This window comes from Carlito syrichta, unplaced genomic scaffold (genome assembly GCF_000164805.1).
Source record: "Carlito syrichta isolate Samal-C Ts95f unplaced genomic scaffold, Tarsius_syrichta-2.0.1 Scaffold305043, whole genome shotgun sequence".
Taxonomy (NCBI): Eukaryota; Metazoa; Chordata; class Mammalia; order Primates; family Tarsiidae; genus Carlito; species Carlito syrichta.
The window spans coordinates 383336-399290 of NW_007249139.1; the positions used below are offsets into that span (position 1 = coordinate 383336).

Here is a 15955-nt window from a genome sequence, read left to right on the forward strand (position 1 = left end):
CTTTTTTGATTTTATTGTAGAGATGAGGTCTTGCCTGCCCAGGCGGGTCTCGAAACCGCGGGCTCGGGCAATCCACTCACCTCAGCCTCCCAAAGGCGCGGGATTACAGGCTGAGCCACCAAGCCCGGCTGATTTCTTTTAATTTCTAATGAGAGCAAAGTCCCCAGAAAATACACACACCTGCAGATCCGGAAGGTGGAGGAGCTCCAGATCGCTGCCATTCCGTTGCTTCTGCTGCCAGCCTCCGAATGTACTGCTCGTTCACTGACAACAAGATGTTTTCCGGTTTAATGTCAGTGTGGATGATACGGCACTTGGTGTGTAAATAGTCCAGACCCTGTAACACCTGAACAGAAAGACAGCAGTAGACTTGTAAACACAAAATACAAATCTTTCTGGAGAAGAAATTATAACACAACATTTTTTAACCCTTTGCACTCATATGTCCCCTCCCAGGGGACACTGTAAATCTAGCACACTGCTCACGTATTATTAGATTGCTGGTGATTATACAGGACAAACTTATGCCAGCACAGGTTTTTCAAAAATGTATGTTTCCTTAAAGTTTTCCACTCAAATTTCATGAAAAGCAAATAAAGAGGTGGAATATATACAGAGATGTATGTTTTAAAAAAATCAGCTGGTGTCATGTACAAAATGTCTTTCCACATTGTCTTCAAACAACAGACTAGACAATAAATTATGCATTACTAATGTGGGAGGAAGAAAATGAGACTACATTGTCTACTTAAAGAGAAAAACACCAGATGGAAGACGTGAAACAACTTACTACTGCACACTATGTATTAATGAATCTGCAATGCAGGTTGGTGACTGTTTCACATGTCACTATGGTACAAAAATGTAAGATATAAAATTTTGATTCTTTTTGTCATAAATAAGTTCCTCAATGAGCAAAATTTCATTATAAGTCAAATATCATTACAATAAAGTAATTGGTTCCAACGCTATATTATTTAATATGAAATGATTAGTTTTTTCACTATTTTGTAAAAAAAGTATGGTCGAGTGCAAAGGGTTAAAAAAATAAAAAGACTGTTTTCTATAGAGAATAAAACACTTTCTTTTGGGGCACAAATAAACTTTCTCAGTAAACTCTGAACAAAGGCAAGAATTTGTAATAAAAATTCTTTTAAGTTTTACAAAGCTAATTCTGTTTGGAGATATTCTTTAACTATATAAATTTTAAAGACTGAGAATAAATGTTCAACACACCCTTTAGGTGTTGAAATATACATGATGACAAATTTAGTTATCTTTTAATTCAAATTTTCTTTCTCACTGATGAAGAACTGAGGTCTCCTGCTGCCCAGTTTGGAACTCTTTCTAAGACACATTATCCAAAAAAATTATTTGCTCTTTGAAGTATTAATATTTTCCTGATGATAAAATTCTAGACTGTATACTGAAGGTTATTTAGAAAATTAGGAAATACTCGAGCTCCAATTCATACAGTTGCCTCTTCTAATAATTATTATAGGAGACAAACCCAGGGTTAAATGGTTATGCTAAAACACATAAAAGCAGAATAAACACAGTATATCATAAGGGTTGAATAAAATAATTTAATTTTAGCAATTAAGAAAGCCTAGATTTAAAATAAAAATTCTACTGAAAATAGGAAACTCCTGATACTTTAAGAAATGAAGAAAAACACCACATGGCCAAAATTAAGATACATACTTGCTGAATAATTTTTTTGACACAAGGCAGTGGAAGCCCCTGATAGTTGGACTTGATGATCCACTTGAGCAGATGATGCCCCAAAACTTCAAATACCATGCAGATATCTAGAAGCACATTAAGGAGGGAATAAAAGGCACAAAAGAACAGGACAAAACAAGCTGTGAATTCCAGCTCAATGAAAATGTTATGTCTTATTTTCTTTCAGTATAAAAAGTTACAGAACTATAAATATGTAGCTGTCAATATTCTGAAGTTTCAAAGTCTAATGCTATAGTCAATAAAAGCATCCGTGAAACAGGGAGCTACAATAAAAATTATCAATAAAATTATGTACATTATTCAGTGGTAAAAGGAAAAGTGAAATCTACATATACAAATAGCAAAAGCGCCAGGTTCAAGGTGTTGATTGGATTGAGGTCAATCAGTTTCTTCTCTAATACGAAAATTCATGTCCCAATCTCACAGTCTCAAAGCAAGGAAAAACAAATTCTTCCTCAACTATGGAAGGCAATGTATAAAACTTAGCCTAAAAAAGGAAACCCCAACATTTTAAGAAATAGAAAAGTGACTAGCTTTATGCTCTGTAGTTTACAAAATGAATTTTAATTCTAGTGCCACCATGTATTCTCTTCACGATGATGTCCTGATCATACCACATATTGGTTAAAAGCATACTAGTGTGCAGGGCACTGCAGAGATTTTAGGAATAGGTTGATGTCTCCCATACCCAGGAGCCTCTACATATATTGGAAAGTCAAGACATACATATATAGTAATGACCTAGTGCCCAAACTTTTGTTTTAAATAAGACTCCCTGTTAAAAGAAAGCCTGGGCTCCTTGGAAAAATGGCTAAATCCAAGGCTACTAGACAAAAATACAGGGTGAACTTGGAACACTTTGCTGTACCAACAAATAAGAGAACATGTCAAGAAAAAATAGGAATTGTCTTGAAGAGGATGCCACCAGTCAACGTGGAAACTATGTTAAAGAATGAAGTTATAAGGTAATATACAAATTAAAAACAGAATGAGTTCACAGTGACACTAAGGTAAGTATGAGGAGGGAGGAAGAAAAATGTCTTTAACTTTAGAGAAGAAAGTCAAGTAATAAATATACAAAGTATGACAGAAACAGAAAATCATCATTTTATAGGCATTATAGTAATTACTGATTCAGGTAAGAAATAGTGAAGACTAAAGCACTGTGTGAAAGACTATTGGGAAAAAAAAATTGACACAATGTCAAAATATCACTCCAGGTTGCTTATTAACCATAAAAAGAACAAGGTCCTTTTACAACAGGAAAATCTGAAAGGCACTGCCTTAACCAAATGATCAAACTTACCATCAGCAGTGATGAGCAAAAATTCATCTCATGTGCCCTCTGAGAAGGACAAAATATCATCCATGTGGCATACTTGACAAAAATGATACTTGTACTTAATCATGAGGAAACAATCAGACAAATTCAAATTAAAGCACAAAACAACTAGCCTATATATTTTTGAGTCACAGTCTCACTCTGTTGCCCAGGCTAGAGTGCAGTGACATGTTCATGGCCGCTGCAACCTCGACCTGCTGGGCTTAGGTAATCCTTCTGTCTCAACCTTCCAGTAGCTGGAACCACCATGCCTGGATAATTTTTAAAAATTTATTGTAGAGACGAGGTCTTGCCAAATTGCCCAGGCTGGTCTCGAACCCCTGGACTCAGGCAATCCGCTCACCTCCGCCTCCCAAAGTGCTGGGATTACAGGCGTGAGTCACTGTGCCTGGCTTGCCTGTATTCTTAAACAAACAAAAGAAAAGAAAAAGGTCAATGTCATGAAAAAGCTGTTAGAAATTAAGTAAGATTAGCCAGGCTCAGTGACTCAGCCTGTAATCCTGCGCCTTTGGGAGGCTGAGGTGAGTAAACTGCCTGAGCCCACGGGTTCGAGACCCGCCTGGGCAGCGAGACCTCATCTCTACAATAAATCAAAAAAAAATCAGGCGGGCGTGGTAGCGCATGCCTGTAATTCCAGCTACTCGGAAGGCTGAGGTGAAAGGATCGCCGGAGCCCAGCAGGTCGAGGCTGCGGTGGCCGGGAGCGGCCACTGCACTCCAGTCTGGGTGACAGAGTGATACTTCAACTCAAAAAAAAAAAAGAGAAATTAAGTAAGATTAAAAGGACACATAATAATCTCAGCAAAAGAAACCAAAATTATAATAAGATGGCATCTCAAACTTACTAGAACAACAACAAAAAAAAGGCTTCACATCATAAAATGTAGGTGAAGATATGGAACAGTTAGAACTCTCATGCATGCTAGAAGTGTATAATGGTACAACCACTCTGGAAAACTGGTTGGTAATTTCTTGGAGTTAAATATGAAGCCTATGAACTTCTGTTTTAGCCAAGACAGAGTAACAGGGACTGGGAGTGGATTTTTCCTCTTGCTTGAAAAAACAACCAACACAGACAAAATATATAAAAGAACAGAAGACCCTTGACATAGGCAACGAGGGCAGTGATCACTTAAAAAAGGAAACAAATGAGTTGAACCCTAGGATTGTCCCATCTTACTGCCAAGCAGATGCCACGAATAGAACAGATGAAACTGAGAATTTGGAGACACCAAGGCGCTATAATTCACTGAACAAGGCACCAGAGAGGGACAGTTATAGAAAGAGAGAACTATGGAGATCTGCAGAGGGTCCTCCTCAAGTATGCAGCAGAGTACTAATGAGCATGTGAGGAAACTAGCAGAGGCAGACGGGGGGGCGGAACCATCCCAAAGGATTAGAGGGAACAACGCCTAGCATTTGCATAGGGATTGGAAAAACAGTGCCTGTGGCCACCAAAGAAGACTAGAAAAACTCAGTCACAGGGGAGTATTGGGTAGGATATTCAGGAAGATCTAGCTTCAGTAGAGAGGGAAGATTAGCCCTAGACCAAGCAATGCTTTGGATCCACCTAAAGAATCATAAAATCAAGCAGTTGCCAAGTAACATAACTGCATCCCAGAATAAAGCTCCAGAAGATTCAGAAAAAATATTCAGTAGCCAACAAGGTAAACTTATATGTGATTACCAGGAGGTAAAACATATCCAAAATTAATAATAATAATATGAAACTGACTCAAAACCAACACAGATGTTAGAATTAGCATATGGCAACATTAAATGGTTACTATAGCTATATTCCATAGGTTGTAAAAGTTAAGTAGAGATGTGGGAAATATTCCTTGAAGACTGAAAATCAACTTCTAGAGATGAAAAGACATTGGATGGAATAAATGGCAGATTAGACACTGTAGAACAAAAAGACCAGTTATACTGAAAGCACAGCAATAGAATTAATTCAAATGAAACACAGAAAAACAAATAATACAAACAAACAAACAAACCTACCCACTCACAAAAGAGTAAGCTGTGGGGCAACTCAAATGACCCAGAAAGGGAATGAGAGGAAGGAGGTGAAGTACCCCTTTATGCGATGAATCAACAAATCATAAAGGTAAGTGCAACCTTTACAATGATCAGCCCAGTAACAAAGCATATCCATAGAGCTTAGATTTTGGATGCTGTTTCCCACTAAAGGAATTAGAGCTTCCTAGAGAAATGGATGATTCCAGATTTGGGACAGGAAATTCACAAGATGAGCCTGAAACATTCTGATGTCAGTTAATAAGGAAACTGCCAAAACTTCATGTGGATCTTGACTCAAGAATAAAAACACATGAGAGGATTCTGAGAAGAGGTGGAGTAGGAAACCTACAAAGTCTGTTTCCCTACCTAGATAACCAAGGTACTGGCAGATCCTGTCTGACATGATTAGTCTGGAACTCTGGAGTTTACTGAAGGCTTATAACTTCCAGAAGAGGCTGGGATGATAGATAAGCTGTTATTAACTTTGGTCAATTTCAGTTCTTAGCTCATAAGTAGCTACCTATCCCCAACCCTGTAGCTGGCAGTTCTGCACAGTTTACTGGAGCTAGGGTGGGTAAAGAGATACCATCCAACATTTATACCAGAGATCTGTGCTCCAATCACCAATTGCTGTTTCAGACCAAATAAGTGCAAAGAGGCATGTGGCCATTTTTGCACCTCTCCTGCATTGTTTCAAGACCCTCCTCCTCTGGCTGAAGTGACTTACAGAGAAGTTATAGGACCACTGCCCTATTTCCTCTCATTCATTTTTATTTTTCCTCCTTTGGGATCCAGACAGTAAAGACTAGGACATTCAAAAGCCACAATGAAAATCAGAATGTGTGCATGCCCAGAGAAAGGCACAGACTCAGAAAAAACATCTCAGATTGAACCTAGCAAGTGACAGCTTATAACAACAACAACAAGAACAAGAACAACAACAAGAACAATAAGCAACAACAATACAACCCAGCAAATTCTGTGGAAGGGGTAGAATCTGATTTCCAGAGTTACTACATTAGATTCAAATGTTCAGTTTTCAACAGAAAATCACAAAGTTTATGAAGAAATAGGAAAGCATAACATATTCAAAGGAAAACAAACAAAAAGTGTTGAAAGGACATGCAGATCTACAAGACAAAGACTTTAAAACAGTTGTCTTAAAGATGATTAAAGAAGCTGGGCTGGATGGTTCAGCCTGTAATCCCAGCGCTTTGGGAGGCTGAGGTGAGTGGATTGCCTGAGCTCGCGGGTTCGAGACCCGTCTGGGCAACTTGGCGAGACCTCATCTCTACAATAAATAAAAAATTAGCCGGGTGTGGTAGCGCACACTTGTAGTTCCAGTTACTCGGAAGGCTGAGGCGGAAGGATCGCCGGAGCCCAGCAGGTCGAAGCTGCGGTGGCCGGGAGTGGCCACTGCACTCCAGTCTGGGTGACAGAGTGAGACTCCAACTCAAAAAAAAAAGATGACCAAAGAATTAAAAGATGTATAGAAAGTTGAGAAAATGATATATGAACAAAATGAAAATATAAACAGAGATTAAAAAACAAAACAAAACAACAAAAAAACTAAAAAGAAATCTGGAGCTGAAAAATACCTGCAGTGAAAAATTCACTAAAGGGATTCAAAGTCAGATTTGAGCAGGCAGAAGAAAGAATCAGTTAACTTGAAGTTAAGACAATGGAGATAGATGATAATGGCTGAGGAACAGAAAGAAAAACGCTGAAGACAAGTAAAGAGCCTAAGAGACCAGTGGAACACCATCAGGTAGACCAAATATACAGTGTGGCAGTCGCAGAAGAAGAAACCAAAAAGGGCTAGAAAGCATATTTGAAGAAACAATGGCCGAAAACTTCCCAAATTTGATTAAAAACATGAATATAACCATCCAAGAACCACAATAGGCATTAAGATGAACCCCAAAAGAACCACTCCAAGATACATTATAATCAAACTTTTGAAAGACAAACAAAGAGAATCTTAAAAGTATCAAGAGAAGTGACTCTTCACATACTCAATAAGATCCTCAATAAGATTACCAGCAAATTTCGCTCTCATCAGAAACTCTGGAGGCCAGAAAGCAGTGGGCCAATATATTCAAAGTGCTAAAAGAAAAAGAATGTCAACCAAGCGTCCTATATTCAGAAAAACTGTCTTTAAACTAAAGCTCAGGGAGTTAGAAACGCTCAAGGGAATCCTGCAAAGTGAAATGAAAGGAAGCCAGATAGTAACTCAAAGCCATAATAAGAAATAAAAATCTCATAAAAGATAAAAGTAAATACATAGGCAACTACAAAAGCTAGTATTACTATAACAATGGTTTGTAAATTTCACTTTTTGTTTTCTACATAATTTAAGATATACATTAAAAAATTATTAGTCTAAAGGCTAGTATTATTATAACTTAGGTTTGTGACTCCATATTGTTTTCTACATAATTTAGGAGACTACTCTTTTGGAAGGATTTTATTAGTTTATGTTTTAAAACATACAATGTTTAAAGATATAATTTTGTAACATAACAACCAAAATCAGTAAGTAGGGAGCTATCAAAGAGCAGAGATCTTGTATGTCACTGAAGTAAAGCTAGTATAAATTCAAATTAGAGTGTTACAACTTTAGGATGGCAAATGTAATCCATGGTAAAAACAAATAATATAGCTATAGAATGTATACAAAAAGAAATGAGAAAGAAACTGAAATGTTTCACTACAATAAAATCAACTAAACACAAAAGGAGACAGTAATGTGCAGGAAATTAGACAAAAAAGGTTTAAGCCATATAGAAAACAAATAGTAAAATGAAAGAAATCCCTTCTTGTTAGCAATTACTTTAAGTGTAAATGGATTACACCTCCAATCAAAAGAAAGAGAATGGCAGAATAAATTAAAAAGATATGAACCATCTATATGTTGTCTAAAAGAGACTCACTTTAGATTCAAAGACAGACTGAAAATAAATGCACAGAAGAGATTCCCTGCAAACAGTAACCAAAAGAAATTAGGATTGGATATACAAATATCAGACAAAATAGACTTTAAATCAAAACAAGGTGCAAGAGACAAAGAAGGACATTATATATTAAAAAATGGTTCAATCTGCCAAGAAGCTATAACACAAGTGAAGACATTTACAAACCTATTAAAACATATGAAACAAAAACTGTGAAATAATAGCTGGAGACTTTGTATTACACTCTTAATAACAGACAGAATAAGCAAATAGAAGGTAAGTAAGGAAACAGGACAAAAACAATGGAGTTAACCAACAGTATCTAACAGACAGGGGGTACAGAGCTTCAGTTTTACAAGATGAAAAACTAAAGATAGATGGTAGTAATGACTATACAACATTACAAATGAAGTCGGTTAAGATGGTGAATTCTGTCATATGTATTTTGCCACACACACAAAAAAATCAGACAAAAAAAGAGAATAAACTAAGAGAAAGAAAAAAAGAGACATCTAGAGAGATTGAAACAATGACTATAGAAATTTGTGACTCCAGCCTGGGCAATATGACAAGACCTCTTAATAAATTACAAAAAAAAAAATTAGCCAGGCATGGTGGTACATGCCTGTAGTTCCAGGTACTTGGAAGGCTGAGGCAGAAGGATCACCTAAGGCCAGCAGGTCGAAGCTACGGTGGCTGTGAGTGTGCCACTGCACTCCAGTCTGGGCAACAAGTGAAACTCTGACTCAAAAAAAAAGAAAAGAAAAATTTATGACTTAAAAATTGGTCCTAATTTTTTTCTTTTTTTGGTAACTGTGCTGAAGTTATATTTTAAAAGTCTTTACCTTTTAGAAATATATCCCCAAATAATTATGGACAAAATAATATATTCAAACTATAAGAAAATGACTGACGGTACTGGGAAACTATGGGGGGGATGGGATTAACAGTAGCAAATATCTGTCTGGGGAAGGGGAAACACCTCTTATCAACAGGGTGCCTGAATGAAACGTAACTTATCAACAGGGTGCCTGAATGAAACGTAATTGTACACCTAACCCTTAACTGTACCCCACAAAACCATAATAAAAATATTGATTAAAAAAATAATAATATATTCAAGACTGGTTATAAAATTATCAGGAGGTACAGACAAAACAAGATTGGTTATAAGTTGACAATTCCTAAAATGGGTAATGAATCTATGGGACTTTATTAAGTTATTTTATTTTTTATGTTAGAAATTTACCAAACAAGATTTTAAAAATATGTAGAGTGCTAAAAAAACTGAACATAAGATAGAATTTTAAGCTATTCTCTTATGCTTCTAGCTTCAATCTGCTTAACTCTTATTTGCTGAGAAGCATTATAATTTGACAATGTTTTAATTTGTAAGCTGACATAAAATGACAACACATTTATTACCTTAAAAATAAAATAAAAACCTGAATAGAACATCATAATCAACTGGTTACAGAGCAAAAAGAAAGCTAAATAGCTTGGGTGAAAGAAGACCTACAAATAGAAATCAAAAGGATGCATGAAAAGAAAAATCTCCTGGTGGGATGGTGTAAAGAAAATAACACAGAGCTGGAAACATTATTGAGTAAGTACATTTAGAGACATTATGAATAAGAAGAGCTAGCTACAAGACAGTACACAGTAGAAAAGTATCCTAAGGACATAGCAGATCATATAGGTAGCCAATAATGACTCAATGGCTCATGTCAACATCATATAGAGAAGCCAGCTATCCCTTCTTAATCACTCTTCTCCCCTCACCTCCCATAGAAGTAAAATGAACCAGTTTATATAGAAGTCTACAGTAATGAACTTTCTAGTTCGGGGGTCCTTTATATTTTAATATGAGAAAGGATGATGACCAGAGAAAAAGCAGTATGACCAGACACACAAAAAGTATGTGGATGTATAGTGTTGTGTGGGTATGCTGTGCTGTGCCCTATCCCTTTGTTAGGGGAAAGAGAATGACATAAGCCATTAACCCTTAACACAGCACTCTGAGTTTTTAATCTCTATTAGTAGCAAATAATGCAGCCATCAAGACAGCTGGGAGATAATAAGAAGGAAGGAAAGGGTGAAATGACTTGGGATAAGAGCAGAAAATAAGAAATGGGAATCAGTGAACAGAAGCTACAGAGAAACCATCCAGTAATGTCTGAAAAAATATCTTGGAAATTAAAATTCAAACCTACTAAGATACTGCAATAGTTAAAAAAAAAAACAAACCAGCTTTCTTACTTAGGTCAAATAAAAGTATTCAGCATTACAGGAAAGATTATTTAGAATATTTCTACAGTTTATTTGGAACATTCCCAAATTAGTAAAGAAATCTGGCACAGTGACAAATATTACAAGATTAAGTAAGAGAGAAACAATCTAATGCCGTGTAGGTCTTAAAAAAAATGTGTTAGTCTTTTTTTTTTTTGAGTTGGAGTCTCATTCTGTTGCCTAGGCTGTAGTGCAGTGGCATGCTCATAGCCACCAGGCCTTGACCTGTTGGACTCAGGCGATCCTTCTGCCTCAGTCTTCCAAGTAGCCAGAACCACAGGTGTGTGCCACCATGCCCGGCTAATTTTTATTTATTTATTACAGAGACGAGGTCTTGCCAAGTTACCCAGGCTGATCTTGAACTCCAGAACTCAGGCAATCCTTTTGCCTCCACCTCCCAAAGTGCTGGGATTACAGGCATGAGCCACCATACCTGGCTTACCCACTATTTTTCATAACAAATTACTTCCCTTAAAATTTCGGTGTTAACTGATAAAGATCACAGGATCTTTACTTAATAATACAAGGCTATTTTCTAAAAAAAGTTTGACTTCAGTTTAATTTGCCTGAAAAGGGAACAAAAAGCTCTAAAGCAATATTCTGAAAAAAACTATGCCACATAAAAATAGACATTCATATCTGTGTTCAAAAGTGTACTAAAAGAAGGTCATTTTACGATAGCTTGTTTTGAGAAAAGACACCAGTGCTATTTGCCCAAATCCAACTCCTTTCTCTAGGATAAAGTTATTTCATTATTTATTCTCAGGGTCTTCAAAGGATACGTGTTCCATTAACTCCCGATATCTTAAAGTCATCTAGTAGTTGAACAACCATTTCTCTATTTGGATCATTAGGGTCTGAATTTCGAACCTATAGAGGAAAAGAGATAGAATTTAGCAAAAGGCAAAAGCATGCAAATAAACCAAATGGTTGAGGAGGAATACCTGAAACAAATTAATGCCAAGAAACAACTCATACAAATCTATTTTTAAAATATACTAAAATTTCAGGAGCTCAAGTAGAGAAAGAATTTAATAGACAGTTCACAAAAGGAAATACAATCAACTGAGACTATTTTTTGAATTCAACAATTTTGCTTACTGATTTCTCTCAAAGTGCAGCTTCCAAATTAACTGCTGGCTACTGGGCTAGGAGGAATTAAGAAGCTTCTGCAGGATGCAAATCAACTGTCACGCTAACCACAGCTGTTTATTCAGCTGACATTTTTTCATAGAAAAACTTCCTCAGTGCAGGAATCAATCTGTTGATTTACTTTTGGGTACAAGGCTCTTCATCTTGTCACAAACTGACACTTTAAAAAGTACTGCCTTTAGTCAAATGCTGTGACTCATGCCCACAATCCCAGCTAACTGGGAGGTGGTGGATCACTTGAGGCCAGGAGTTTGAGGCCAGCCTCGGCAACATAGCAAGATCCTGAGTCTAAGAAAAAAAGAAAGAAAATGAAATTTAAAAGTGCTGCTTTAGAGACTGCCTGATCCAACACTATCATTTTATGAATAAAAAAATCCAAGGTTCAGAAAGAAAAAAAATTATGATGTGGAGGCTACATCAGGCTAAAGCTGGACCCAAATCCAGGTGTGTTCTGAGTTTAAGTTCCTTCTACCACACCGACACTTGCTAATTTATAGTAAAACTGAAATTAAGTTTTTGACAAAATTTACCTAAGTTTCCAGATATAAACGGAAGCAAATACAGCATTTATTTTTATATTGTGTATAATACCCTTGAAAACATAAAAAAAGATGTTATAAATTTACTTACAAAACTTTCCTTTTAGCCACAAAAGGAAAGAAAAATGTTTACAGTAGTTCTGTCTTGGCACATAAAACATGCTCAATGAACGTTTTTGATCATATGAAAGTTTCTTGGGTTCATGCGTATAAGGAGAATTCTAATCACAGCATATTCCACCAGTATCCTAACAAGTGCAAGGAATGTGCAAATATTGTCTTCCTTTATTCTTTAAGGATACTGGAACGTCAGAGAAAAAAATTGGCCATGCTAGGTCTACCACACTTGGTATGTCCAATTCAATAAAACTGTATTTATTTATAATGCTTCGCAGTTCACACATAAGATCTAATACTCACTGATTTCAGCAACCGGATTTCATCTAGTGCTGTTTCAGTATAATGTTCAGCACTTTTAACTACTTTCATTGCCACAAATTTCTTCCCCCTAGAAAGCAAATATAGGCAATTAAGACTAAATATACTACCCTTACTTTAGGAAGTTTAGCTATACCTGGGATGGTGAGAAAGTACAAATTTTGATTTCATGTTTCCCTGAAGCCAAAAAAGCTACTTCTATGGGATAACTTGTACCTGTTAACAGCACTAACTGGCCAGATTTATAGGAAGAAGAAAAATCTATCCTCGGATAATTTCAGTCATTAAACATTTTCCCTACGTTAAAATGCATCTTCTGAATAATCTCCCTGAATTCGAAGCAAAACTGCAAAACAGGGGTAAGGGGAAAGACCCTACCAAATTGGAAGTATCCTGTATATCTGTATGGCAAATGCCCAAAAGTTAAAAGTCATGATACTTTCCAATAAGAAGCCAGAAGAACTATCTGGGTGAAAATAAAATGATAAAAATCACCCCCATAAAATAAATAAATAAAAATAAAAGTTTTACTGATACTAATTTAAACATTCTTTTGTAGAGGCAGATACTTTTCATAAGACAAAAGTGATTTGTCCAAGAACTATAAAAACTACTGACACACCTAACCCTTAACTGTACCCCACAAAACCATAATAAAAAATACTGATTAATGAAAAAAAAAAAAAAAAAAAAAACTATTGACAACAAAAAAAATCTGACCAAGTAATCAGGCTATAGACAGACTAAAGCCTGGATATGTCTGGAAAATCGGACAACAATATTTAGGCATCATCAAACTAATTCTTTTGTAGGACCACTAAACTTACTGAATATCCCATGATAGCCACACTGTTGAAAAGTGTCCCCAGCCCAACTTTCGGATCACATGATATCTCCCATTGAATAGATCTCCGATTTTCACAAGATGATAACCTCCTGAAAGAAATAACAAGAATATAATCAGAAAAGCCAGGATGAGAAACAATCACGTAAATAGTAAGAAAAGGTACCTTACATACCATTTATCAACATTTGTATAAGTGTTATCAAATAAAAAGTTTCTTCTAAACAAGCAATTCAACAGAAGAAAATCTTAACAATCAAATCGGCCTCACAGTATTATTAAACTCATAGTACAAAAAAGCTTAGTGAATAAGATTAATGATTTAGATTGAGCAAGTGACGCTTTGTACAACAGTCTCATACATAAACAAAAATAAGGTATATATCACAATATTCTTGTCCCTTAATACCTAATGGCTTTATCTAAACATATAAATCTATTTATAGTTGAGGTCTCAGGATATTTCTTAGGAGCGAGAATAATTAATTTTATTTTGTTAGCTAAAAAAAGAAAACAGAGAACTTATTTCTTAAAAACAAAATAAAAAACAGAAAGGTCTGAAAAGGTTGCTGACAGTGGCAGGAATCAAGCCATTTTAATGTTTATCTTTGCCTGCTGAGAATAAGAGGGATCAAGTACTTCTCCTAAATGGTATGACACATTTTGTTATATGTTCCCACTCAAGGATTCTGGAAAGTCTCATCAAGAAATGGAAATGATAGCAGGCAACCTGATGACACAGCTTAAGTATTGGTGATTCAGTTAAATTAAATTTAATTTCAGCTGTCACTATGAGAAAAAAGTAGTAAGAAGGTAATTTGTAAAAATCTACATACCAAAATACTGGCTACTTGTGGGTGATAGCATTGTAGATGGCTTTTATAATCTTTTGTTTCTGAAAGTTTATAAGGTAAATATGTATTTTTTTTTTTCCAGTTGGAGTCTCACTCTGTTGCCCAGGCTGGAGTACAGTGGTATGATCTCAGCCTACCACAGCCTTAACCTCCTGGGCTCAGGTGATTCTTCTGCCTCAGCTTTCCGAGTAGCTGGGACTATAGGCACATGCAACTATGCCCGGATAATTTTTTGACTTCTTGTAGAAAAGAGATCTTGCTATGTTGCCTTGGCTGGTCTTAAACTCCTGGGCTCAAGCAATTCTCTCTCCTTAGGAAGTGCTAGGATTACAAGTGTGAGTCACCACATCTGGCTTGTACTATCATTTTTAAAGAGGAAAAAAGGTAAAAACATTTAACATAAGATTAAGCACTGATAAATTAAGTCAAACCCAGAACAAATACTATTTCCTACGTCTTAAGAGAAAGGTGATAAGCAGAAAGCACTAAAACTGTGTTTATGCTAACAGATCAAACATCCAATTGAAAAACTGCAAATAGATGGATTATGCCTTAGTATATCTCCTTGTAGACTTACCTTTACAATAATCATTGGGATCTTCCTGTTCATCATCATCAGATCCTAGAATCTCCTCTTCCTGCTCTGGTAGATCACTCTCAGAGTGGGGAGCAGAGCCTCGGTGCTGAGTTTCAGATCTAAAAAATGATACAAACATGCTCATTCCATTTGGGCAGAAGAAAATAGGGCTTCAAAAAAATATCATTATCAAATCCCTCCTCCAAACTTTCAGATAATATAAACAGAGTATTATCAATGGCAGTCTAGGAAAACATTAGCTACAGCCTTATCTCATGTTAGGAAAATACTACTTTTTAAAAAGTCAGTATAGGATAATTAAATAAATCCTGAAAAAATATATATAAGTACAAAAAGAGAAAATTACTTGAATTTCTATATCCAAACACAACAACTGATAAAACTACTGGGTTTTCTTCCAGTATTTTATTTTATTTTAATAAAAAATAGTTATCTGTCATCACACACTAAATAAACAAATTTGTATCCTGCTTTTTCTATTATAAACCTCTTTTTTTGTTTCTATGAAATCTCTTTAATCTTAACACGATTTCCCTAGAAATATCACTCTGGCACATTCTGCTCAGTTGAACATTTAACTTGTTTCTAATTTTTTCACTACTAAACACACAGCTGTTATATATTCTTGGATAATCTTTATTCTGTAATTAGAATTATTTCCCTAAAGTTAAACTACTATATAGGGGTAGAAACGATCCCCTTATTTATAACAACATGTTAAATGTAGAAAATATGTAAAACACTTGTTACATGACAGTCCTAATGTGAGTAACTATTAACATTTTGGAATATTTCCTTCCTATCTATGGCCATGAATGCTTTTAAAGGACTGCTATGTATAATGATTGTTTTCCAAAAGAGCTGTATTGAGTTACATCCCCATCAGTCACAAAAAGTACACTATATTTAAGGACTACAAAGTTCAGAAAACTTAGGCTTATTTGACAGGTAAAAATGATCTTTATTTTAGAGTGCACTAAAAAGTTTTATTTATTTCTCTATATGTCACCAAGTAGTTTTATCACAATTTTTGTGCTCTGAGAAGTTCAGGAGGCAGAAAAATCTGAATTTGCATTCAGGCTCTGACACTTATTCTGTCTTCTAAAGGTTTAAGCAAAAAAGAAAGTAGGGTACATAGTATTCCTTTCCATAGTTACCCTCAGTCAACTGTGGTG

At 35.7% G+C, this 15955-nt stretch overlaps 1 protein-coding gene across 2 annotated transcripts in view; it reads right to left on the reverse strand.

The window, feature by feature from the left end:
- SRPK1 (SRSF protein kinase 1) overlaps positions 1-15955 on the reverse strand; it is a 78953-nt gene that overhangs the window by 29014 nt on the left and 33984 nt on the right. For both annotated transcript variants that reach the window (XM_008061066.1, XM_008061067.2), the window contains exons 2-7: positions 14760-14878; positions 13312-13420; positions 12467-12554; positions 11138-11225; positions 1705-1811; positions 181-346 (exon numbers count right to left, since the gene is read on the reverse strand). In XM_008061066.1, coding sequence (XP_008059257.1) covers positions 181-346; positions 1705-1811; positions 11138-11225; positions 12467-12535 — 430 coding nt within the window. In that variant the 5' untranslated portion in view covers positions 12536-12554; positions 13312-13420; positions 14760-14878. The remainder of the gene's footprint in view (positions 1-180; positions 347-1704; positions 1812-11137; positions 11226-12466; positions 12555-13311; positions 13421-14759; positions 14879-15955) is intronic.